This window comes from Hypanus sabinus, chromosome 19 (genome assembly GCF_030144855.1).
Source record: "Hypanus sabinus isolate sHypSab1 chromosome 19, sHypSab1.hap1, whole genome shotgun sequence".
In the NCBI taxonomy this organism is placed as follows: domain Eukaryota; kingdom Metazoa; phylum Chordata; class Chondrichthyes; order Myliobatiformes; family Dasyatidae; genus Hypanus; species Hypanus sabinus.
Window position 1 is genome coordinate 18,922,742 of NC_082724.1, and position 26,291 is coordinate 18,949,032.

Genomic DNA, 26,291 nt, shown 5'->3' on the forward strand with positions numbered 1-26,291 from the left:
CCCAAACTTTTGCATGCCACTGTATATCCATAGCCAACACATTAGCTTGCCTGCAAACCTGTTTGATATATCTAGACATGTGGGGGAAAGTCAGCTCCAATCTTACACATATATTTTCTAGCAAAAGAGGAAACTTAGGGAATGATTATCATAATGTGACATTTAGAAGGGCTTCTGAAAGAATAAGAAATAATCAAAGGGGAAAATACTTAAAAATTGTTAGGGGCTATTTCAGATGGCTGAAAACTGATTCAGCTGTGATGAACTGGAATTAAAGACAGGCTAACAAAACTATAATAAAATAAAAAACTACAAGAATAGCTTAACTACAATGGGTAAATTTTCATAAGGAAACAAGTTAGTAGAACAGGAGTCAGCTCAGTGAATGACAAAATAAGAACAGTAAGTGAAAGGAATACAAAAATAATAGGGAAAGTGCGAAAGTAAACAAACTGGGAAGAGATTACATAATAGAGTACATGAATGATAAAAATGGGAATCCAAAAAATCCTACAGGCAAAGAAAAAAGGAAACAAAAGGATCAAAAAGGGAACAGAAATAATAATGGTTACAGGTCTTTGAAGATGGCAAGGAAGGATGAGAAAAAGTTGTAGAATTCTGGACATGTCTAGTGGAGACATGGAGTGCAGAGACATGGCACTATGCTAAATGTCTCTGGAACACTGATTAGGTTTTAACCAGAATAGTTCCAAGTATATACATTGTAAGTTGTGGACCAAATGCACGTAACTAAACTTCTATAGGAAGGTTCAAGTTCAAGTTTATTGTCATCCAGCTGAACACATACAACAAAATGAAACAATGTACCTCTGGACCACTTGCACCCACAAAACATATAACACACATAGCACATAAATCAAAGTATTACCATAAATAAGTTAATAAAATAGCATTCATCACAGGTAAACTGTAAACAATAGAGTATACAATAAGCGGCACTCTGACCTAGTGACAATATCTCGGTGGTGGCAGGGTATTCACTACTCTCACAGCTAAGGGGAGAAACTTTTCAACAGTCAAGCAGTCCTAGTTCTGATGCTTCTGCACCTCCTCTTGACAGTAGTGGGTTCAAAAGATTATGGAACGGGTGGTGAGGATCCTCAACAATGCTTTGGGCCCTTTGTCTGCAAAGTTTCCAGTAAATGTCACAAATAAGGGGGAGTGAACCCCAGTGATCCACTCAGTGGTTTTAACTATCCTCTTTCAAGTCCTGTGGTCTGCTGCCTCCATATCACAATGATGCAGCCAGGTACTCAACATTGTGAGCTAAAAAGCCTGTTGCTGTGCTTTATAACACTGTAGTTTAGAAAGGATATGAAGGCTTTGGATGCATGCAGAATAGATTTTAATGAAATGGTTCCAGAGATGTGAAACTTCAGTTTTGTGGCATTGGAATAACAAAATTATCAGAAATACATAGAAACAAAGAAAACCTATAGTACAATACAGGCCCTTCAGCCCACAAAGCTGTGCTGAACATGTTCTTACCTTAGAAATTACCTAGGGTTACCCACAGCCCATGTACCTGTCCAGGAGTCTCTCAAAAGACCCTATCATATCCGGCTCCACCACTGTTGGCGGCAGCCCCATTCCACGCACTCACCATTCTCTGTGTAAAAAACCTACCCGACTTCTCCTCTGTACCTACTTCCAAGTACCTTAAAACTGTGCCCTCTAACGCCAGCCATTCCAACCCTGGGAAAAAGCCTCTAACTATCCACACAATCAATGCTTCTCATCATTTTATACACCTCTATCGGGTCACCTCTCATCCTCCATCGCTCCAAGGGAAAAAAGCTGAGTTCACTCAACCTATTCTCATAAGGCATGCTCCCCAATCTAGGCAACATCCTTGTAAATCTCCTCTGCACCCTTTCTATGATTTCCACATCATTCCTAGTAAGGCGACCAGAACTGAGTATAGTACTCCAAGTGAGGTCTGACCAGGGTCCTATATAGCTGCAACATTACCTCTCAGCCCCTAAACTCAATCCCACAATTGATAAAGGCCAATGCACTGTATGCTTTCTTAAGCACAGAGGCAGCAGCTTTGGGTGTCCTATGGACTCAGACCCCAAGATTCCTCTGATCCTCTACACTGCCAAGAGTCTTACCATTAATACTATATTCTGCCATCATATTTGACCTACCAAAATGAACCACCTCACACCTATCTGGGTTGAACTCCATCTGCCACTTCTCAGCCCAGTTTTGCATCCTATGAACGCCCCATTATAACCTCTGACAGCTCTCCACACTATCCACAACACCCCTAACCTTTGCGTCATCAACAAATTTACTAACCCATCCCTCCACTTCCTCATCCAGGTCATTTATAAAAATCACAAAGAGCAGGGATCTCAGAACAGATCCCTGAGGCACACCATTGCTGACCAACCTCCATGCAGAATATGACATATAATCAGTCTGGAGATATAACCAATCTAACATCATTAAAAAGACTTGTCTTGCCAGTGTTAGGTGATACACTTTGGAAAGTCAAGCCAGCATGGGAGTTATATTTCGAACAGCAGGGCACAAGGACGTGTAATAGAAAAGAGGAACTTAGGAACACAAGGGCACAACTTGTTGAAAGTGATGTCACAGGGAGACAGGGTGGTAAAAATGCATTTAGCACACTGGCCTTCATCATTCAAGGGCATATAAGGGTATTGAAGTATAGGAATTCTTACATTATGTTGAATTTGTACTAGCTGTTGCTAAGTTTGCATGGAGTACTCTCTACAATTATGGTTCAAAATTCCAAGTAAATTTATTATCAAAGTACATACAAGTCACCATATACAATCTTATGATTCATTTTCTTGCATGCACACTCAATAATTCCAATAACCATAATAGAATCAATGAAAGGCCACATCAACAGTGCTGACAGCCAGTGTGAAAAAGACAACAAACTGTGCAATTCAAAAAGGAAGAGAAAAATAAATAATAATAAATGACTAAATAAACAAACAAACATGCAATAAATTTCGAGAACATTTAAATTCGAGAAATTTCGAGAATCCCTGAAAGTGAGTCTATAGGTTGTGGGAACAAGTGAAGTTATCCCCTTTGGTTTAAGAGCTTGATGGTTGAGGGTAATAATTGTTCCTGAACCTGATGGTATGAGTCCTGAGGCTCCTGTATCTTCTTCCTGATTGTGGCAGCAAGAAGAGAGCATGACCTGGGTGGTCCCTGAAGATAGAAGCTGCTTTCCTGAGACCTAACTCCATGTAATTGCTAGGGATGGCTTTACCTGTGATGGACTGGGCCACATTCACTACTTTTTGTGGGATTTTCTTTTCAATAGCATTGAAATCATAGAAAGGGTGCAGAGGAGATTTACAAGGATGTTGCCTAGATTGGGGAGCATGGTTAATATACCAGTTAATAGACTCCCCATCATGCATCAATAGAAGTTTGCCAAAATTCTAGATGTCATGCTGAATCTTCAAACTTCTAAGGAAGCTGAGGCACTGACATGCTTCTTTTGTAATTGCACTTGTGTGCTGGGCCCAGGATAGGTCCTCAGAAATTATAACACAGAGGAACTTAAAATTACTGATCCTCTCCACCTCTAATCCCTGATGAGGATGGACCTCCAGTTTCCCCCTCCACAAGTCAATAATCAGTTCCTATTATTGGTCATCTTATTATAGGAAAAACATGGCTAAAATCGAAAGTGTGCAGAAAAGATTTACAAGGATTTGCTCAGTCTAGATGGAAAGGTTGGCCAGACTGGGTCTTTATTCCTTGGAATATAGAGAATGAAGGACAATTTTACAGAAATTTTTAGAAACACAGAAACATAGAAAATAGGTGCAGGAGTAAGCCATTCGGTCCTTCGAGACTCTACTGTCATTCAGTATGATCATGGCTGATCATCCAACTCAGAACCCTGTACCTGCTTTCTCTCCATACTCCCTGATCCCTTTAGCCACAAGGGCCATATCTAACTTCCTCTTAAATATAGCCAATGAACCAGCCTCAACTGTTTCCTGTGGCAGAGAATTCCACAGATACACCACTGTGTGAAGAAGTTTTTCCTCATCTCGGTCCTAAAAGGCTCCCCCTTTATCCTTAAACTGTGACCCCTTGTTCTGGACTTCACAACATCGGAAACAATCTTCCTGTGAAAGCCTGTCCAATCCCTTTAGAATTTTATACGTTTCAGTAAGATCCCCTCTCAATCTTCTAAATTCCAGTGAGTATAAGCCTAGTCGATCCAGTCTTTCTTGATATGAAAGTCCTGCCATCCCAGGAATCAATCTGGTGAACCTTCTCTGTACTCCCTCTATGGCAAGAATGTCTTTCCTCAGATTAGGGGACCAAAACTGCATACAATATTCTATGTGCGGTCTCACCAAGGCCTTGTACAACTGTAGTAGAACCTCCCTGCTCCTATACTCAAATTCTTTTGCTATGAATGCCAACATACCATTTGACTTTTTCACCGCCTGCTGTACCTGCATGCCCACCTTCAATGACTGGTGTACAATGACACCCAGGTCTCGTTGCATCTCCCCTTTTCCTAATCGGTCACCGTTCAGATGATAATCTGTTTTCCTGTTCTTGTAACCGAAGTGGATAATCTCACATTTATCCACATTAAATTGCATCTGCCATGAATTTGCCCACTCACCTAACCTATCCAAGTCACCCTGCATCCTCTTAGCATCCTCCTCACAGCTAACACCACTGCCCAGCTTCGTGTCATCCGTAAACTTGGAGATGCTGCATTTAATTCCCTCGTCTAAATCATTAATATATATTGTAAACAACTAGGATCCCAGCACTGAGCCTTGCGGTACCCCACTAGTCACTGCCTGCCATTCTGAAAAGGTCCTGTTTACTCCCACTCTTTGCTTCCTGTCTGCCAACCAATTCTCTATCCATATCAATACCGTACCCCCAATACCATGTGCTTTAAGTTTGCACACTAATCTCCTGTGTGGGACCTTGTCAAAAGCCTTTTGAAAATCTAAATACACCACATCCACTGGCTCTCCCCTATCCACTCTCTACTAGTTACATCTTCAAAAAATTCTATAAGATTCGTCAGACATAATTTTCCTTTCACAAATCCAATTTTTTAATTATGAGAAATTTTTAAATTTTTAAATTATGAAAAGCACAGATGAGATGGATACTAACAGGTTTTTCCACAGGGTAGGGGAGTCCAAAACTAGGAGGCATAGATTTAGGATGAAAAGGGAACAATTTTAAAGGAACCTGAGGGGAAACTTTTTCATGCAGAGGATAGTGAGTATATGGAATGAGCTGCCTAAGGAAATGGTTGAGGAGTTCATATCATATACAATACTATCATTTAAGTAGTATTTGGGTATTTACATGCAGGGTCAGGGCTTTAGGGATATGGGCTGAACGCAGGAAATTGGGACTAGATAGGTAGGTAGCACAGTAAGCCGAAGAGAGTGTATCCATGCTGCTTTGCTCTATGGCTCTAAGAATAAGCTGTACAATAGTTCCTTTTATTAACAACAATGGAAAGCTGTTCTAGTCAGATCCAGTTAGCAAGACCAAACACAGAATGAATACTGTTTTTCCTTGACGGGGCTGTAAATCTGAAATACAAGCAGTAAAGTTTGGAAACACTGTAGGTCAGGCAACATCTGTAAATAGATACAAAAAATAATTCACACTTTAGGTTGCTGAGCAACTATTGTAAATTTACAAACCAAATATCTTATAAGTTGCAGAGAAGGGAATAGATAGTGATAATAAACAGAAAGTCGGTGATGGAGACCATGAGGGACACATATTGTCACGGGTGCTAATAATGAATTTTATTAAATACTGCTGATCTGCTTAGAAGAAAACAAATAGGAAATAAGTGAGGATTAGGGAGAGGGAAAAAAACAAAAAACTGCTATAACTGTGAAATATAAAACATTGGAGATTCTGAAAAAGCCAAAAGAAAATATTAAAGATACTAATCAACACAGACATCATCTGTGGAGTGACAAAAGCAAACTTATTAATATTAGAACTGATCAGTTTTGCACCAAATGGAAAAATTGTTTATCTAAAATTGGTGAATTCAACATCCAGCCCTGAGAGCTTATTTGTATCTAGTAGGAAAATGAGGTGCAGTTCCTTCAGCTTAAAGCTGAGCTTTGTTAGCTCTGTCCAAAAGAAGCAACAGTATACCTATACTTCCTCTAATTTCGTAGTCATCACAATGTGGTCACATGTACACTGGGAAAACCAAACATAGAATGGGTGATCACTTTGCAGAGCAGTTCTGCAAAGTTGACCAAAACTTCTAGTTGTCTGTCACTTTAATTCACCAACCCACTCCCATCTCAGTGAAAGAAGTCAAAACAGGGGCGAAAATGGAAATGACATGAAGAATTAAACTGGAACTCCAAAATTGCATTTATTAATTCAACATAGCCAAACTTTCCACCTTGAATCAGAACTGTCTGGTTTCGTTGAGAAGACATTAATCTCTAATGTTCATCATTTTCATCTCTCGGGATATGCCTAGTTACCTGTTGAATGCTTCCGTCTATTATTTCCATCAACTGCAGTGTTCTGCATCTCAGTTACTGCATCCTTTTCCTCCTTTCCCTGTTGTCATTTATTTCCTATCTACATCACCTCCAGAAAACTCAGCTGTGATTGTTTCTTCAGATACTCTCTCAGCTGGCACTGCCACCACTTGAATCATTCAATCATCTTGACACCTACCTTAACTACAAACATTCACTTTGTTCTCTCAGCCCTTCTTTTCTGAACTTAAAATAGGTTTGATTTCTAACTTTTCCTACCTTCCCTTTCTATCAGTTCAAGAAAGGAGGATGCCAACTATTTGTTTTTGTAAGCATTGAATGGGGTTGGTCAGCTTACATTACAAGCTTCTCAGAAAGGGTAAAGAGCTGACTACAACTGTTTCTATGGCCAGGGCTTAAACAAGTACCCCTGGAGAAGTGTTATATTGCCACTCAAATTCTTAACTGCGAAATGAAATTTCAAAAAATATGTAAGTCAGCCAGATAATATGTGCCCATCTTATGTATAATATCCTAGATTTAAAGGATATTAATATTTTCAGAGAGATACTGTGTCTACTTAACATTGGAGAGAGCTCTAGATTTCCCCTTCCTGAAGTCCACATTCAATTCCTTGGTCTTACTGATGCTTACTGCAAGGTTGCTGCTGCGATACTACTCAACCAGCTGATCTATCTCGTTCCAGTACATTTCCACGTCACCATCTGAAATTTTGCCAATAGTCCTGTCATTGGCAAATGTAAAGGTACCGTTTGAGATGTGCCTAGTCACACAATCATGGGTGTAAAGGAAGTAGAGTAGTGGGCTAAGCACACATCCTTGAGACACATGTACGTTGATAGTAATAAGGAGATTTGCACATACTGTGATCTTCTGCTGAGGAAGTCAAAGATCTAGTCAAGTCAATTGTCATTTCAACCTTAAACTGCTGGTACAGTACACAGTAAAAATGAAACAACGTTCCTCCAGGACCCTAGTGCTACATGAAACACAAAACTACATTAGACTACATGAGACAGCACAAGACTACACTAGACTATATAAAACATAAAAACTGCACTAGACTACAGACCTGCACAGGACTACATAAAATGCACAAAACAATACAGGGCAGTACAATAATTATACAAACAAGACAAAAGGCACAATAGAGGACAAATTACAATAATAAATGATGTAGATGTCAGTCTAGACTCTGAGTATTGAGGAGTCTGATGGCTTGGTCCAGGTGGGTGAGAGCCAGGTGGAGGGTGGTGGCGATGGTGTCGTCTGTTGACTGGTTGGGACAATATGCAAACTGCAAAGATCCAGTTAAAGAGGGAAGTATAGAGGTATAGATAGGGTAGAGAATCATATCTTTTTCCCATTTGGGGAGATCAAAAATAAGAAGGCACAGGTTAACTTAATTGGAATTAGTTTTAAATGGAATTCAAGGGCAAGTGTTTTGGTAGTAGTTGATATTTGGAACTTGCTGCCTCAGTTACAATCACTACATTTGAGGCTACGTCCACACTGGACTGGACAATTTTGAAAACGCTGGTTTTGCGTAAAAATGACAGGCATCCACAGGCATTTTTGAAAATACCTCCATCCACATTAAAACGGGTATTTGGGTGAATCTCCCCCTACTGGACAGAAAGCAAGTGACATGTTTGGTGTCGAATCTCGCCGTGAAAGACTGGGTGCGCATTTGTCCAGTTACAGACTAGAAAAACTTAAGAGGAAATTGCCAAATGATGGACAGCTGTTGGCTCTCCTGCAGGAGGACTTAAAACTAAAAAAAAAATACTGGAGTGTATGCAGGCAACCAACAGGAATTCAGACAGTATTGGAAACATTTCCTACAGCCATAGTCTCCTCACCGATGAACAGCTACAACAGCTACAACTAAATACAATAAGGCTTGTTACTGGACAAAAGTGAAATTTGCTGTTACCTCATTTGTTTGCCTTTACTTTTGCCATGTCTTTCTGTATTATTCTGCTGTATTTAACATGTGCAATAAAACAAGTTATTGGGCAAAAGTGATTTTATTTTTACCTGAGTAAAAGTGAAACTTACAATTTTCCTTTTTTGGCCTTAGCATTTTCACATTTATGCCAAACATAAGCTACTACTTAAAAATTATATTTTGGAAGTAGCGACAATTGCATCTACTGAATATTTGTACAAGCAATACATTAATAAAGCACCTTGTTGAATGTATAAAACATGTCTGCATCAGTGTTAAGTTGTATTTCCATAGAAAGGTACATTAGGCTGTATCACATCTATTGTCAGAGAAGTACTTGCATAAATAGGTAAACCATCTTCATACAAGCAAAGACAGAAAACAGGGCAAAGTGAGTTTACTTATTTATTCAGTAAGTTATGGGTCAAAGTATTTGGTGAGCACATTTCTAACTCTTCTGACTTCAGTCTCGTTGCCGTCTGTTCTGAAATAGTTAGGTTGTGTGGGGGGGTTGAAATTCTGTCATACTGCAAAGCTGCAGTAACATTCTGCTCAGGGACAGTTTCCTGAAGCCGTCCGCCATTGTTGTTGTGGTGTTGGAGGTTGCCTTCAAGAAAACTATGAAATGCCGCTACCATCTGTTCCGGCGCATCATGACAATGCTTTTAAAAAGCTTCGGTTACCCCATACACACTACACCAGCCAATCAACATTTTCAGATTTAAATACTCTGGAGAGCGTTTTAGAAAACCTCTGTTTTCGGGGGGGGGGGGGAAACGCCATTTCAGTGTGAACAGAGGGTCAAAACAAAGAGAAAAAGCTTTGGTTACAGATTTATCCAATCTAGTATGGACATAGCCTAAGAAGCATTTAGGCAGTCAGTTAAACAGGCAAGGAGAGATCTAATGCAGGCAAAAGCTTTCATGTAGATGGACTAACAGATCAGCATGGACATAGTGGGACGAAAGGGCTATTTTTGTGTTGGACAACTCTGACTCTATCATCATTAAGAAAAATTAAGACAACAAGCTATATATTTGTTTTTATTATAAAAGTATATGTGTATTAGTAAGCAAGATTTATTGCAATTAACATAGGGCCTTGGAGGCATCACACCTGGGAAACGACACTCTAGGGGCAGATTTATTGAATAAAGCCAAGAAAAAGACCAGTGAATTTTTGAAAGTTGCATGGGATAATAAAGGAAGTTGTAATTATGGTTGGCAAATTGGTCATGATGGCGAATAGTGGAGACGGCTCAGAGCGAACTGTCCTACTCCTACTTTTTATAACATTTTGTACCAGAACTGAGGAAAGTCTTGTGAAGAAGAAACTGTTGACAGATTACCTACTGTTGTGCAAGACATTGATTGCAGCTCAACATCTCTACAAGCATTTTTACACCACTGATGAACTACAAATTAACTGAAGCCAGGTGGTGCACCCTGATGGGTGCCAGAAAGGTCAAGTCTCAAGTAATATTTACTGCAATATTAAATGTTGATTCTGTTTGCTGTAATTGATGGCATATGACAGTGACAGCACCCTGCTTAGCTCAAGTTTTCAACATACAAGCTACCTAAAATTGTACTGCCTTCCTAGAGTTACTGACATATTGATCAACATTTTCCTTCAAGTGACATTTTACAAGCAGTCCAAAAAAAAAGGAGACTTAGAGGGGAAACCTAATTCCATAGACCAGGAGGAAAGGATTAAAACATTCTAAAAATATTACAACCCCCCCCCCCCCCAATATAGATCTATAGCATGACATTTTAGGCATTAAAATGAAAAATAATTTCTAGTTTAGAATTTGATCTATAAACTATAAAGAGAAACATTAAGTCACACTTGTCCACCAACCAGTACAAATCAACAGGACATCTTTTAATTATGAATGAACAACAGGAGAAGACTTACTTCCAGCCTCCATGAATACCTCTGGTAGGTACGTAAATCCACTCTCTGTCTCCAAAGGATTACCACAGCGTGCATGTTCCCCAGGACGTTGAAGGTTAATTACTGTCTTTATACCATGCCTGAAGTAGGGAGTAAATTGAAACACCAATTAGATCACTAAAACTGAGAATGATATAATCAAATTCATGTTAAACAAATACACAAATTGTGATAACAATTTATTATAATATCACATTAGTGTAAAATTTGAGAATAAAAGAAACTTCTAAACTATTCACCTCAAAGTGATATGCAAATAAAGGTACATATCGTAATTAAAGTACTAATTTTAAGCCGTGTTTGGAAATATAACAAATTTATCTCAAAACCAGACCATCAATAAGGCAAGTTCTTAACAGTGGAAAACTCAACTGCTGGATTTCCAGATACATACCTACATTAATAACCCAAAATAACAAGCCATATGAAAGGAAGGGAAAGGAAATTCTATATATTTAGGTGACACTTTTAGAAATTATATTTTGAAGAAAAACTAAACCAGCACTTCAATAATTTTACAATGATTATGATGATATTGGTAAGTTTAAAGAAATGAAATACAGGAACTAACGTAACCCTCTACATTTAGAGGCAGGCAATTTACAATGCCTTGAGAAAGTATTTTCACATTTTACTGTCTCATTTTCTAAATTTAAAACATATTGAAGTCAGACTTTTTTTAAACTAATCTACAAAATACTGTGCATTATGACAAATCTAAAGAAAAATTCCAAAACCTGTCAACAATTTACTAAAAATTAAAAACCAAAATTGCAAGGCTGAAAATGTATTCATCCTCCATGTAATTACTACGCTAACTTTCCTTAGGTAGTTAACCTTCCCAATTCATGAAAATTGGAGTGTCACCTTTTTCAATGAATTCATAAGAATAAATATCACCTCTCTCTGTAAGGTTAACACATCAAACCAAAATGAAGACAAAAGACAAGTCAGGAAAATGATAATAGAGAAGCACAAATCTGGAGAAGGATATAGGCCCATCTTAAAGGCACCAAACATAGGCATGGAACTCACTGCAGTCCATTGTGAAAAAGTGAAAAAAATAAGAAACCACAGCTCCACTGCCTAGGTCAGGCCACCCCTCTAAACTTATTTTACCGGAGAAAAATTGCACTTGTGAGAGCGGCTACTATGATGCCAATATTCACTCTAAGTGAGCTGCAGAAGTCAGTGGCTGCAAATGGAGATGAAGTTCATGGATCCACACACTCTAAGGCCTTGCACAAAAAGGGTAGTTATGGAAGAATGACAAGGAAGAAGCACTGGCACATCCTTCCCCATAAAGACTTTGCAAAGTGTCATTTAGAAGAAACTATAAAGGAAGAACGTCTTGTGGTTGAATGAGACTAAAATGGAACTTTTTGGCCTCAACACTAAGTAGTATGTGTGGCATAATTCTAATACTGCGCATCAGCCAGGTAACACCATCCCTACTGTAAAATATGGTGGAGATAGCATCATGCTAAAAAGATACTTTTCAGCAGCAGGCTGTGTAAATCTGGTCAGAATTGATGGGAAGATGAATGCTGCTAAATCCAGAGAGATCGTGGATAAAAACCTGCTAGCCTCTGCCAGAAAGCTTGAATTAGGGAGGAAGTTCGTCTTTCTTTGGAGAATGACCCAAAGAACACTGCCAAAGCAACCATGGAGTAACTTCAAATGAAGAAAATTGATGTCCTTGAGTGGCCTAGTCAGAGTCCTGACCTTAACTCAATCAAACATCTCTGGCAAGACCTCAAAACTGCTATCCACTGCAGTTTCCCAACTAACCTGTTACAGCTTGAGCAATTTTGCAGAGGAATGGGCAAATCTTGCTCCATCACATTGTGCAAAGCTATTAGTGACTTATCCAAATAGACTACTGGCTGTAATAGCTTCAAGAGATGGTTGAACTAAGTACTGAGCAAAGAGGAATGAATATTTTTGAACTGCTGACATTTCACTTCTTGATATTTTAGTTTTTCATGTTTTACAATTTTCCCTGTTTTTTGGGCTCTACAGTAAGGGGAAACAGGAGCATGTGATTCACAAATAAAAATTCTCAGTTAAATAGATCAAAATCCCTGTTTGTAATATTTATGTGAATAAAGGTTTGGGGGCTGAATACTTTTACTACACACTGTATATTATAAAAACAATCTACTAAAATTAACAGTTCCACCTAAACATGAAGATTCAAATTGCTTGTAGCAAAATATTATGGTTCTGATGAAAGACCTACATCTGAAACATACAGCAATCATTTTTCTTTATAGTCATTGACAGATTTACTTTGAATTCCTAGTATACATTTCTGCTTTAGATTTTCATTACTCACATTTCCCTATTTCTAAATACCTTGATTTTAGCATGAAAATTGTCACTGACAAGATACTTTTAAAATAAAAGCAGACAACAGATTATTCACAAAGATAAGGGAATCATAACATCACTCATCCAAAGGGGAATGTATGTATTGTTCAATTATATGCAGTTAAATAATTCATTGCTTTGAATTATTCCCAAATTTTTGAGGGCAGAATTGCTCAGTAGAAGGGAGATCATTCAAAGGATTCAATACTTCAGTCTTCACTTACATTTTATTAAGTTGACTCTACATTATCTCCTGATGCTAACATATACAAAATTTTACAATGCTCATTTTTGAAGGTAGTTGAAAGAAGGACAAATTACAGAAAAATATTGAGTTCTTCTGATTAGGTTGGACCATTTACTGAGCAGTATTGTACAATATGTTTGGGCAATATGCAAACTGAGTGGGAGTCCCTTTGCTTAAATAGTCTGCTGCTGCTCATTGTTCAAACATATGCATTAACAAAAGCCACTTAGGTAAAGAAAATAATGATTACAAGCATTTTGGATTATACTATAGGTTGTATTATTCCTTGCAGAAAAACAGTACAAATTGGGAAATAAAGGTCCTCCTTAAAATCTGCATTGTTGAACATTAAATTATACCTTTTAAATTGTTCAATAATACCATATTTTTCAATAATTTCTGTGGAGGGACGAGCCATTGCCAATATGTTGTCCGTAATCCTGTAATTAAAATATTATTAGACTTAACAATTAACTGCATTTTGGCTAAAAAATACTCAGCAAATCACTAGTAACTACATTTATTCATAAAAGGATATGTACTTCATTAATAACAATATTTTACAATATTTTTTAAATATTAAGCAAAGATTTCAATCGTGAACTACTTACTATGCCTTTAAAGGAGTTACATAGGAAAGAACAAGATAGCAGTATTTGCCACGACCAAACGAAACAGTATTTGAACCCATAATTGTGTTATGGCTTACAAAATTTCAAGCTTCACCTGAAGTTTGGAGTATCCTTCTGCATACTACGGTCACACACAATTAGCATATACATATAGTAGGTATAGTCTCCTCTTTGAAGGAAAATTTGCACTCTCAGTGACGGGGTGGTGAGGGCAGAATTGCTCAGTAGAAGGGAGATCATTCAAAGGATTCAATACTTCAGTCTTCACTTACATTTTATTAAGTTGACTCTACATTATCTCCTGATGCTAACATATACAAAATTTTACAATGCTCATTTGTGAAGGTAGTGGAAAAGAAGGACAAATTACAGAAAAAACAATAACTCTCATGTAAGATTATCACTTGGTGCCAGAATTAAAATGCAATAATTTGATATGAATCATCTGGATCTTGAGGCATTTTGGGCTTTTTTTTTACAGCCCACTGTGAGCTATGTTGATCTGATGGTTTACCATGGTGAAAATACCAACTGCAATCATGCATTACAAAATGTTGATTTATTTAGTATGTTTCTTTTAAAAACGACTAAAATAATAAAGCATTGAAATCCTTTTTTAAAATAAGAAACTGTACAAATTGAACAAGAAAACACAATAGTAACTGGCCATTCAACCCCTGGTACCTATGAAAACATTCAATGTTCATGGCTGACATTTAAGTTCAGTATATCCATCCTGGACAAATCCAATATCCCTTGATTCCCTTGGAATTTATAAATCAGAATCAGGTTTATTATTACTGACACCTGTCATGAAATTTGTTATTTAGTGCAAGTCATAAAAAAAACTCAAAATTATAATAAGAAATAAAATCAGTAAGTGGAATAGTGAGGTAGTATTCATTAACTGTTCAGAAATCTGATGGCACAGGTAAGAAGCTGTTCATAAAATTTTGAGTGTGCATTTTCAGCTTCTTGTACCTCCTCCCTGATGGCAGAAATGAAAAGAGGGCATGTCCTGGATGGTGAGTATCCTTAATGATGGATGCTACCTCTCAAAGCACTGGCTTTTGAAGATGCCCTTTATGGCGGTGCAGGTTGTGCCCAGTATAGAGCTGCCTAAGTCTACAACCATTTACATCCTCTTTCGATCCTGTGCATTAGAGTCTCCATTCTAAGCAGTGACATTTTGAATTTACTATCTGTGTAGTGTAGACGTCAGCATATGCTATTACAGTGCTAGCAACCCGAGTTCAATTCCCTCTGTCTATAAGAACTTTGTACATTCTTCCCAATACTGTGTGTGTTTCCTCCCACATTACAAAGGTATACAGGTTAGGGATAGTAAGTTGTGAGCATGATGATGTATTGGCACCAAAATTGTGGGGACACTTACAACGTATTTAGATGGTGTTGGTCGCTGACACAAGCAACACATTTCACTGTATTTCAATGTACATGTGACAGAACATCTTAATTCTTTGTATTTTCTTTAATCTTTCCTTTATCTTTAGAATATGCTCAGCTGAATATACTGGCTAACAGTAAGAGTACACGTAGACTATGAAAAATTCTCATATTCAGTAGTAGTCAGTTATACTTTGGCTGAATATAATCCTTTCAAATAGTGGGATGAAAATTTGGGTATGATAACCTTGTGAGTGATATGTTAGCACTTATAAGAAAGACAGCTGAATACACTCGCACAGGGACAAATGTGTATTTTGTGAAATAACTTTTCCATGGCAATATCTAAAAAGACTGCAAAAGTATACAAATGGAATCCATATTTAATTTTCGTTTCTTTCTCTTGAGTTATTCATACAATTTTCTTTTTAAGGATGATTCTGAATCAACATCTACAATCCTAATTGGGCAGTACATTCCATTTCAAAGTATTTCTTACTCCCTCATGTGCATATCCAATCTCCGCTAAAATACACTGAATCTAATCACTTCAACTACTCCCCATTGCGGCAAGTTCCACACTCCCCTCTATGCTTCAATAAAGAAATTTCTTCTAAACTCCTTATGGGATTCTTGATGAATCTCTAATACATAAAGTTCTAATTATGTTTTCTGTAGATGTAGAAAAATGGCCTCTGAATACATGCAATAATCTCCATGGCCTTCTTAAGTCATTAGAGATGTTTATTCTTTATGAAAACAGACTTCTGAGGATTATTAAACTGGCATGTTAATTGTTTTCTTTTCCACGTGTGCTGCCAGATCTTTTACAAAAAGCAACTTTTTCTGCTTTTGCAGATGCTGAAAATCCGCTTTTAATAGCAAACACAAGAGATTCTACAGATGTTGGAAATCTTTTACACAAAGTGCTGAATGAACCCAGCAAATCAAGCAATTTATCTATAGAGGGGAAAAAATATTCAACATTTCGAGTCGAGCCCCATCATCAAATGAATTTTAATCGTTCACTCCCCTCCACTGGTGCTGTCTGGCATGTTAAATTTTCTAGCACTTTGTGTGTGCTGTTTAAGAAAATAGCTACATCTGGTTAATTCCATGCAAGGAGCCTTTCGAGTTATTTGGGTAGCTAATTTGGGCCTTGCTCCAAAAATGTGCATCACTGACCCATAAAATTTCCAAGCTTTCTATCCTCCAGTTTCCCAAATATATCCAGCTAAATGTAAACATTCATCCTTTGAAATATTCCACTAAATCTCTTCTGTACTTTCAACAAAGCCATTAGAACTTTCAAAGTTTCCAAAGATATTGACCCAAAATTTGAAATAATGAAAATTTGCAATAACAAAAATGAGAATAACATTATAATGGAAGGAATTTAACAGCAATTTCCAGTGCATCTCAAGCAAAGTTTAATGTGGAAATTAGAAAATTAATGTGAATGATTCCTGTTCCACCTTCCAAGCGGTTAGCTGCAGTTTCTTTCCTGCGAAACTTTCAAGCTTAAGCATTTAATGAACTGCCTCAATGTTAAAAAGACAATGACAGCAATATTTTCCTGGGCCCAATGCCTGGAAGTGCCATCTGATTCTCTAAACTTTGTTTGTCTTGTCTGGATTTGTTGGTTTCATGACCTAAAGCAACCTACAGTACACCCCAGCTCTCTGTTCTGAGCAGAAGCAAGTCCTTCAGCAACGTACTGAGGATGCCTAACTCTTACATTTCTTTTCCCTGATAACAAGCCATGCCCCAGTTTTACAGCCTATCAAAGCTGAGTTATTAATAACAGTAAAATACCTAACAGATATTTTGAACCATAAAATGTGAAAAAATCAAAACAAATATTTTAAAAACAATTGGAATATTTTTAAAATGAAGCTAGTATGATTAAATAAATAAATATATATCTTTTTTGCTTTATAACCACAGCCCTACAAACCCCACAGAAATCAACAGACTCTCAATAGCATGCCAAAGAAATCTTCACTGTGGTGAAGACTGGTATCGGCATCTGGGATAACTATCAGATGCATCATTCAACATTGAACAGTTCATGAACAGGTCCCAGATTTGCTTCCATTTGCTGTGAATAAGCAATAAAAACATGGGAGAACCTGAGCAATGGCAAGGCTTCCAGGCGGTATTGTGTCTCAATGAATGTGCTATTACAGCTAACTTCTTTGAAAATAATATGGACCTTCAACAAGTTACATTCACAAAAATATCTTGAAATGAAGAATAGTTAAACAGGTCTAACAAAAGAGCTCACAGTACAATATGTTTCTCCAACAAATTTGGGCCAGTATTTTTATCATGGAATTACATCTGTACTTGTATCTAATATGGAACAGAGACCAAATGATTGTATAGAGCCTTAGCAGACCTTGAGAAACCCCACAGGTTTTAGTTAAGGAAAGTACTTCTTGATTCATTGCCACTATAAGAAACAGCAATTACCGCACACAGCAAGTTCACACGAATAACAATGTGATAATGACCAGGAGGAATGCTGAAATGAAAAATTATTTTAACAAACATGCAATAAAACTAACATGGCCATCTTACTTTTCATTCAATTTATTTCACTGATTGCTTTCTAAGGTGAAATTTTAAATATTCATATAAAGAGCATTCCTACAAATTACTTCAAATTGCAAATAGTAAAACTGTAAGATCTACATAAAGACAATTAATATGTACCTTAATAACGAAAGGAAACTAACCTTTGAAAATAAATGTTTCTGACTAAACGTGGTTTTAAATATTTGCATATTAATCTTTTTTGTAACATAGGAAATTTTTATAAACTTCACAAAATATAGATTTAATGGTCTATTAAATTGCACAAAACAGTAATTCATTTATTTTACTGTAAATATCAAATTACATTTGTCAAAACAAATGCTGCTTCAAATAAATTTATTACAATTTATTGCTAAAGTAAGTTTTATTTGTACAGTATAGGAATTACGGTGAGTATGATTTTAAAAATAAAGAAACCAATAAATAATACCATGAGGAGTATAAGCCTTTAAGGGCTTGTTCCTCTTCACTCCATCGGGATGGATTCTCATACTTGCATGCTCGACCACCACATGCCATAGAGCACTGCATTTGACCAGGGATAACATGTCGTAATCGTTCTCCCATTTTAGTATACTTGGCTGTTGGGCGTCTCATACTGCCTAAGATAATAAAGCAGAGAGACAATTAGGCAAATTTCAAATATGAAAATCAATGCAACCCTTAAAAGTGAGTTTATATAATGAATATATTTTCAAAAATATTGAATTACAAACATTTATGGTGAGTGCACATTATTTGAAGAGACAAAAATATTGAAGGATTTAAGATAAAAATCCAATAACCTGATATGATTAGGAATTTTGTGGCACAGGACTAGCAGATTTTCCAGAGTATTGGATACACTTTTAATTTATTTTCAAATACTGTTACAGAGTATTATAATAGAATCCCAGTGAACTTATAAAGTTTCAAGGAGCATGGCGAATATCACCTTGTATACCAGATGCCAAATCATTGGGATTTCTGAATAATTGCATAATGGTTATCAAAATTATACCGTAATTCACAGAATTACAAGTGAAAATCAATATATTCACAGGACTAACTTTCAGCAATGAGTTAGTACTGATACAAATTTTCAAACTCACAACGCTAGCTTGTGATTCTTGAAGTGCAAGACAGCAGACCTTTATTTCAAGCTCCCCACATTTTTTCTCCTAAAATTCACACCATGTATCCAAAAATGTAAAACTCAATTTCTTTTTAATATATGCCCCTTAATATTTAGCTTATGTCAGAGTTCTGAGCTATAATTTACAAATGGCTATTTTACAGGTGCCAACTTGGTTTAAAAAGAAACAGTTTCAACCTCTATATCACTCAAAAAAAAATGCATGCAGTGATGGATCCAGTAAATGAACTGAACAATATTGCACTTTTAAAATTATGTACATTTCTATATTGCTAATAAACTATATTTACTCATCATTACTTTTTCTGGGCGATGAAGTGTTTTTGGCCTCTTCAATACTAACTGAAGATACTGCAACCATAACCTGGTGAGTGGAAGATGAGAGCATCTCTATAGCCGAGCAGCGACGTCTATGCAAAACTCGAACCAAGGTATCAGAAGCAGAATGTCTCCGACTCTGAATGAAGCTGCTCAAATACTCCACTGCAGAATGCCTTCTAGAAGATCTCTGCATGGTGATGTGCTTCAAATACTGAAGAAGTAAAATTGCCGACAAACAAGAGTTGCTTATGAAATCAACAATGTTGAAGTACGTACAATCTGATGATATTATGATACAAGTACATCAGCTCCTTTAGAGAGTCAATAGAGTTTCCATGGTAACAACCTGTGAAGCCAATTATGTTAGCCAATGGCTGCAATCTTCTATTCAATACCGCAGCTTGGAACAATTACCATTCTACTAATAGCCAATGCATACCACAGTCAAATAGAAAAATTTTGAAATTGGTTCGTAGCACATTCAGAAGCTTTATATTTCTGCTTACCAATACAGCACGCAAATGAGGTAAACACATTATTCTCAGAATTTGAATGTAGTCAAGTTATAGGCAGTTTTCTCCCAAAACGCTAATTTCTTCAAATGACATAACAGTCAACAAAATTCATACATTGTTTCAATTAAATAAACCTTTCTAAAATAATTTTCTATTTATACTGGCAGTGCTGAAATTACATTAATCTAAATGATGCATGCTGCTTGAATTATATGAATAATAAGAGGAAAATCTATTGCAATAAACATCCAGTTTGAGAAAAAATTTTCACCATTTTGAATCCTCTATCAAAAGAAAAATCATATCAACGTCCAGATTACAGTCTTTTATTGTTACTGGACTAAATATCAATATTTGGGGCAGTCCTGTGCTCCATTTCCTTTCATTAAATTTGAAAGTAAACCTTACTGATGCTTGTAGATGTTAAAGCAATCATACTAGTCCAGAATGTTTAAATGCACTCTGCATTGGTTATATGAAAATATCATAAATGTATTAGTGTTGAACCATAACACTGTTGTCTTGATCTGGCAATTTAGAAACATCCAGCAATAATTTTTGTAACATAAATCTCCTTCAAGTAGCCTGCCAACAAAGATTATAGATTTTGTGTACATTACTGTTGAGTGCAAAATGCAATGAGAAAGAAGCTATCAAAAAGCACTGGAAAACTACTTCAGTGCTTACCTAAGGCGGCAAAAACTTGGGAGCCTTCAACTGCCCAGAATATCTGAATAAGACCACAAAAGTAAAATATGTTGTGCAACTTTAAAACCAACTTATTTAAAATTTGGAATGACTACATTGTCAATAAGACAAACTCAATTTTTCTCCTAAGATATAATGAATAAGGTATTTCAGCCTGCTATTGCCAATGTGCTCTCACTTCATTAGCAAGCTATTGGAAAAAGTAGCTTTATGGTGTAGCATGTAGCTTCTACACTGATTGAGCCAATTTTTTTTTTAACTTGCTTAAGTACAATACATTAAATACATGAATAATTTTTCAGGGCTTTCTATTTCATGTTCAGAATCCTAGTTTCAGGGACTTTACAATGTAATTTCTTCATACCTATAACTGTTCAAGCATGGAAACTGGTACTGGCAGTTACTGAGAGGGAAAGTTTTAATTAATACAGTACATCCTGGTTAATTGGGCCATCGGTTAATCAAGGCTGCTGCTTATTTGGGACAACTCTTAAAGAACAAAACCTAATTGAAAAAAATAGCAGGGATTCCCTTTGTTTATTTGGGACACTAGGTAGTTTAATTGGGGCAAGAGACAGTTGCCAAAGTTTCTAACTAACATCAGTCAGACAGACAGACACATACTTTATTGATCCCGAGGGAAATTGGGTTTCGTTACAGTCGCACTAACCAAGAATAGTGTAGAAATATAGCAATATAAAACCATAAATAATTAAATAATAATAATAAGTAAATTATGTCAAGTGGAAATAAGTCCAGGACCAGCCTATTGGTTCAGGGTGTCTGACACTCCGAGGGAGGAGTTGTAAAGTCTGATGGCCACAGGCAGGAATGACTTCCTATGACGCTCAGTGTTGCGTCTCGGTGGAATGAGTCTCTAGCTGAATGTACTCCTGTGCCTAACCAGTACATTATGGAGTGGATGGGAGACATTGTCCAAGATGGCATGCAACTTGGACAGCATCCTCTTTTCAGACACCACCGCAAAGGTCGCATATACTTTTTTCTAAGTACAAAGCAGCTTCTTTATTTGACAAAACAATAATAAGCAGGCATCATATTGAGGCCTTTTTGGGCAAAAGGTCTGGTTGGCCCAATGTGGAGCTCAATATTTAATGTGCTAAATATCAAAGGATAATTCCATATTTACAATATATCCCCAATGCCTTCTTTGAAACTACAGACAAACTTCACACCTGATTCACACCCACACCACAGACATCTAAATGAATTTTAATCAGCGTTGTCTGGTCTGTGATTCAAGGCTTTTGTTCAGAGCTGCATTTAAATTAAATCTACAATTTATATTCAGATTTGAGATTGGTGGCTGAAGTCATTTGCTAAATGTAAATATGCCAAACCACAAAATCACTCTAACACTGAGAAAAGGTAAAAAAAAATATGGAGGGAATAAATGTGGGTTTTCAAAAAGTGAAAAATAGTTATCTATGATAACTAATGCTGACATCAGAATAATAACAACTTGCTCAGGCATCCATTTGGCCTGAATTCTTCCACTGAATCTTTGAAACCGCAGTATCCTTGATTACACATCCTTGCTTTTGGTCTATATTCTCTGCTAGTTACTTTATAAAACTTCCATTCTTTTTTCAATCTTTTTATTGATTTTTTAAAAAAAGTGTGTATACAAACAAGAGGAGAATATCACTGGTATATATGTCAATAGCAGTACATACAGAAGGTAAAATAAACAATATCAGAATCACACATAGTGTTGATCTACAAAGTATAAATTTGATATAGAATTTATAATTCTCCTCTTATCAATTTATGAAGAAAGGAAGGACCATTAGAAATTGTTGCATATACTTGTGTGGCAGCTAAACACTACACAATGCTTACAGGGAACAGTTTTAAATAATGTCAGTAACATCCTTTTGTGTTCAAAACTCTATGATTTTTGTCACCGATAGTTGATAAGAAATAAGCAGTAAGACAGTTCAGAACTATTTTGCTCCTGTAGTTTCAAGCATTCAGATTTGGAGATGCTGGTAACAGCCAGAAGTAAAAATGAAACAATTTCATTACTTCATCATTAGGAACTATGAATAATTTGAAGGTATCACCGATCATCTTGAATGTTACAATGAAAGTTAAGATTTGGCTGATGAAATCAAAAGTATTGCATGTAACCAGCCCATTAAATCCACCAGGTGTCTGCACTGAATCAAAAACACACGGCAGCATACACTGCGGGTGAATTTCTCCTTTAATAACTATTAGGAACTACAGTTTTATAGTACTGTAGTAGTATTGTTAGTGTTATAATTTGTTCTGTATTTAAATACATAACTTATTACGCTATTAAATGGTAGTTTCTCTTTTTACATGTTTTAAACTACTTCCATGAAACTTCTGTTAATTGGGGCAAAATGAACTGGTCTCAACATGTCCCAATTAACCAGAATCCACTGTAGTTGAAACAAAAGAAAATCCAATGGTACGGAATGTGCATGTGGCACAGTTATTAGTTTTAAATGGGTTTAACAAGAAAGTCACTAAAGGGACAGTATTGCTTTGTAACACACAAAATGCTGGAGGAATTCAGCTAGTCAGGCAGCATCTCAGGAGGGGAATTTTGGGTGAACATTTTGGGCCAAGACCTTTCATCAGGACTGGAAAGGAAGGAGACAGAAGCAGGAATAAGGTGAGGTGAAGGGGAAGAAGTACAAGCTGGCAGGTGAAAGGTGTAACCAGGTGAAGGGGACGATGGGTGCATGGGGGAGGGAGATGAATTGAGAAGCTGGGAGGGGATAGGTGAAAGAAAAAGTAATCTGATAGAGGAAGACAGTTAACCATGGGTGAAAAGGTAAGAGGAAGGGTGCTAGACAGAGGTGATTAGGAGCAGAGAAAGGGTAAGAGGACAGCCAGAATGGGGAATGCGAAGGAGAGAAAGGGAAGGGGTGGGGGAATTTACTGGGAGTTAGAAAAATTGATGTTCATGCCATCAGATTGGAAGCACTAAGTATGCACTCATCGTGGCAGCAAAGGAGGCCATAAACTGATGTGCCAGAATGGGAAGTCAAACTGGAATGGGTGGGTTGCTACCAGGAAATCCCATCTTTTGTGGCTGATGGAGCGAAGGTGCTCAATCAAGCAGACCCCCAATCTACATCGGGTGTCACCAATGTAAAGGAGGCTGCACTGGGAGCAGATAAATAGATGACCCTGACAGAATCACAGGTGAAGTGCCACCTCATCTGGTAGAACAGTTTGGGGTCCAAGCAGTGATGAGAGAGGTAGGGTAGGAGCAGGTGTTGCACTTGTCCCACTTACAGGGATGAGTGCCAGGACGGAGGTAGGTGGGGAGAGATGAATGGTCACACAGAAAGTGGAGAGTGGGAGAGAGGGTAAGATGTGCTTAACAGTAGGATCCTGTTGCAGATGCTACAGAGAATGATGAGCTGGATATGGAGGCTCGTGGGGTGGTAGGTAAGGATAAGGGAACTCTATCCATATTAAGGCAATGAAAAAAATGGGATGAAGCTGGATGTGCAGGTAATGGAGGAGATGAGGATGAAGGCAGTATCCTCACCTGCCTTCCCTGCCTGCGGAAGGGAAACCCCGTTCTCTGAAGGAGGAGGACATTGCTTTCTGAGAACAGATGCAGCAGAGATGAAGGAAATGAAAAAAGGGAATAGCATTTTTGTAAGTGACAGGGTGGAAAGAGGTATAATCAAGATAGCTGTGAAAGTCAGTGGGGTTTATAAAAGATATTAGTAAATTGTCTTCTGAGATGAAAACAGGAATATAGAGAAAGGGGAGAGGTGTCAGAGATGGACCAAGAAAATTTGAAGACAGTATGGAAGTTGGAGGCAAAACTTACGAAACTGATGAGCTCAACGCGCAAAAAGGAAGCAGCACCAATGCATAGAAAGAGTTGAGGAGCATTACCAGTGTAGGATTAGAACATGGACTGTTCCACGCAGCAGACGAAAAGCCAAACGTAGCTGGAGCCCAAGTGCGAGCTCATGGCCATACACTGAATTTGAAGAAAGTGTAAGGAACCTAAAGAGAAATTGTTGAGGGCACCATATGGAGGAGCCAGTGGCAGTGAGAAAGGAGGTGGTAGTGGCTAAGGCTGGGAGCTGGAGTCAGAGTTGGAAACAAAAGAACCTGCAGCCTGGAAGCAACTGCAGCCATCAGAACTGGAGCTGCAGGTGGCAGGATCTGCAGTTTGAAAGTGGCTGAAGCTTCTCCATAGATGCTGCCTGACTTGCTGAGTTCCACCAGCAGTTTGTGTCTGTAGCCTCATTTAGTATCTGTATCCTTGCCAATATTATAACACCCCTTCACCAATGATTTAGGCCTTCAATGCCTTTACCTCTCCATCGGCTCCATATCTGGTGGTAGCTACTCTTGCCTCATTGTCAAGAACTTACCCCATGTCTTTGCAAAACTCAGCTCTTCAACATAACCTCAAGTCCCCATTCTTAACCTGCATAACATGAAGCATCCACACTCTTAGTGAACCATCGAGGCATTTTCTCCCCCATCAAAAGTACATCTATGCATATTGCTGTATAGTTATCAGGAGATCATTACTGATAACCTTGATAGTATTAACCAACTGTTGCAAGGTTTACTTTTGAGTTCGCTCAGAAGTTTATGATACAATGTGATTTTAAAAAGACATTTAAATTTTCAATCAGCAGAAGTAAAATCTGTTGGAACAATAACTTGCATTTTAACAGCAAACAATTCAATTCATTTCAGTGTTAGCTGTTACAATATCATTGTTTCTGTTAAAATTTAACCTGCTTTATTTCAGAATAGTTAAAATCATTACAATGTGAATGATCTCAAACACAATTTTTAACAAAAAAACAATTTAAGTCATAAAAGTGAAATTTTGCAAATATATTTTGTGCATCATTATTTTGTTTCCAAACTATAAATGTACCTTTTAATTTCTATGGGGGCATGGGTCAATACAGTAAGTGCATGGAGACAGAACAACTTTGACTAATCTTAACTGTGATAAGACAATATGAACTTGAAACTTTCATAAATACTCCCTTCAAAATATTCCCTCAGTCATTATACACACAGATGCAAACTCATAGTACAATCTGATCTGAAGCACAGTCTAGCCCACTGTGGATATCAGATCCTCTCACTAAATTAGTTTATGAAGGACATTTTAAATCAATTTATTTTCATCAGAATTTCTTCTCATGCAGTCTACAACATGCAATGAAAAAGTTTCAATGTAACAAATGTTGTGCTTGTCTTGTATCAGAATATCCAAAAATCTCCAATAACGTAATGATTAAAATAATGCTTAATAGTACCAGCGACCTGGGTTCAATTCCCACCACTGTCTGTAAGGAGTTTGTACATTCTCCCTGTGACCACATGAGCTTCCTTTGAGTATTCCAGTTTCCTCCTACACTCCAAGGACATACCAGTTGACAGGTTAATCAGTCATTGTATTTTGTCCCATGATTAGGCTAGGGTTAAATTGGGAGTTTTAAATTGAATTGAATTGACTTCATTTCTTACATCCTTCACATACATGAGGAGTAAAAATCTTTTTGTTTTGTCTCCATCAAAATGTGCCATGTGCAAACATAGTACTTTATAATAATTTATAATAAATAGAATAGTCAACGTAATATAAAGTACACATAAATCAGCGCGAGTTTATCAGTCTGATGGCCCGGTGGAAGAAGTTGTCCTGGAGCCTGTTGGTCTCGATTTTTATGCTACAGTGCTGCTTCCTGGATGGGAGCAGCTGGAATAGATTGTGGTTGGGATGACTTGGGTTCCCAATGATCCTATGGGCCATTTTCACACACCTGTCCTTGTAAATGTCCTGAATCATAGGAAGTTCACAACTACAGATGAGCTGGGCTATC

General features: G+C 37.3%; 1 protein-coding gene across 7 annotated transcripts in view; it reads right to left on the bottom strand.

Moving 5' to 3' along the window:
- Positions 1 to 26,291, bottom strand: part of ptpdc1a (protein tyrosine phosphatase domain containing 1a) — a 130,695-nt gene that overhangs the window by 36,121 nt on the left and 68,283 nt on the right. For 2 of the 7 annotated variants that reach the window (XR_009506762.1, XM_059944112.1), the window contains exons 2-6: positions 24,813 to 24,868; positions 19,166 to 19,397; positions 18,161 to 18,332; positions 13,450 to 13,530; positions 10,432 to 10,550 (exon numbers count right to left, since the gene is read on the bottom strand). Coding sequence is in view for 6 of the 7 variants with exons in the window: in XM_059944112.1 (XP_059800095.1) it covers positions 10,432 to 10,550; positions 13,450 to 13,530; positions 18,161 to 18,332; positions 19,166 to 19,379 (586 nt within the window). In the remaining variant the exon portion in view is untranslated. Of the gene's footprint in view, positions 1 to 10,431; positions 10,551 to 13,449; positions 13,531 to 18,160; positions 18,333 to 19,155; positions 19,398 to 24,812; positions 24,869 to 26,291 lie in introns of those variants that run through there. The other 5 variants (XM_059944116.1, XM_059944117.1, XM_059944115.1 and 2 more) reach the window with 4 other exon arrangements.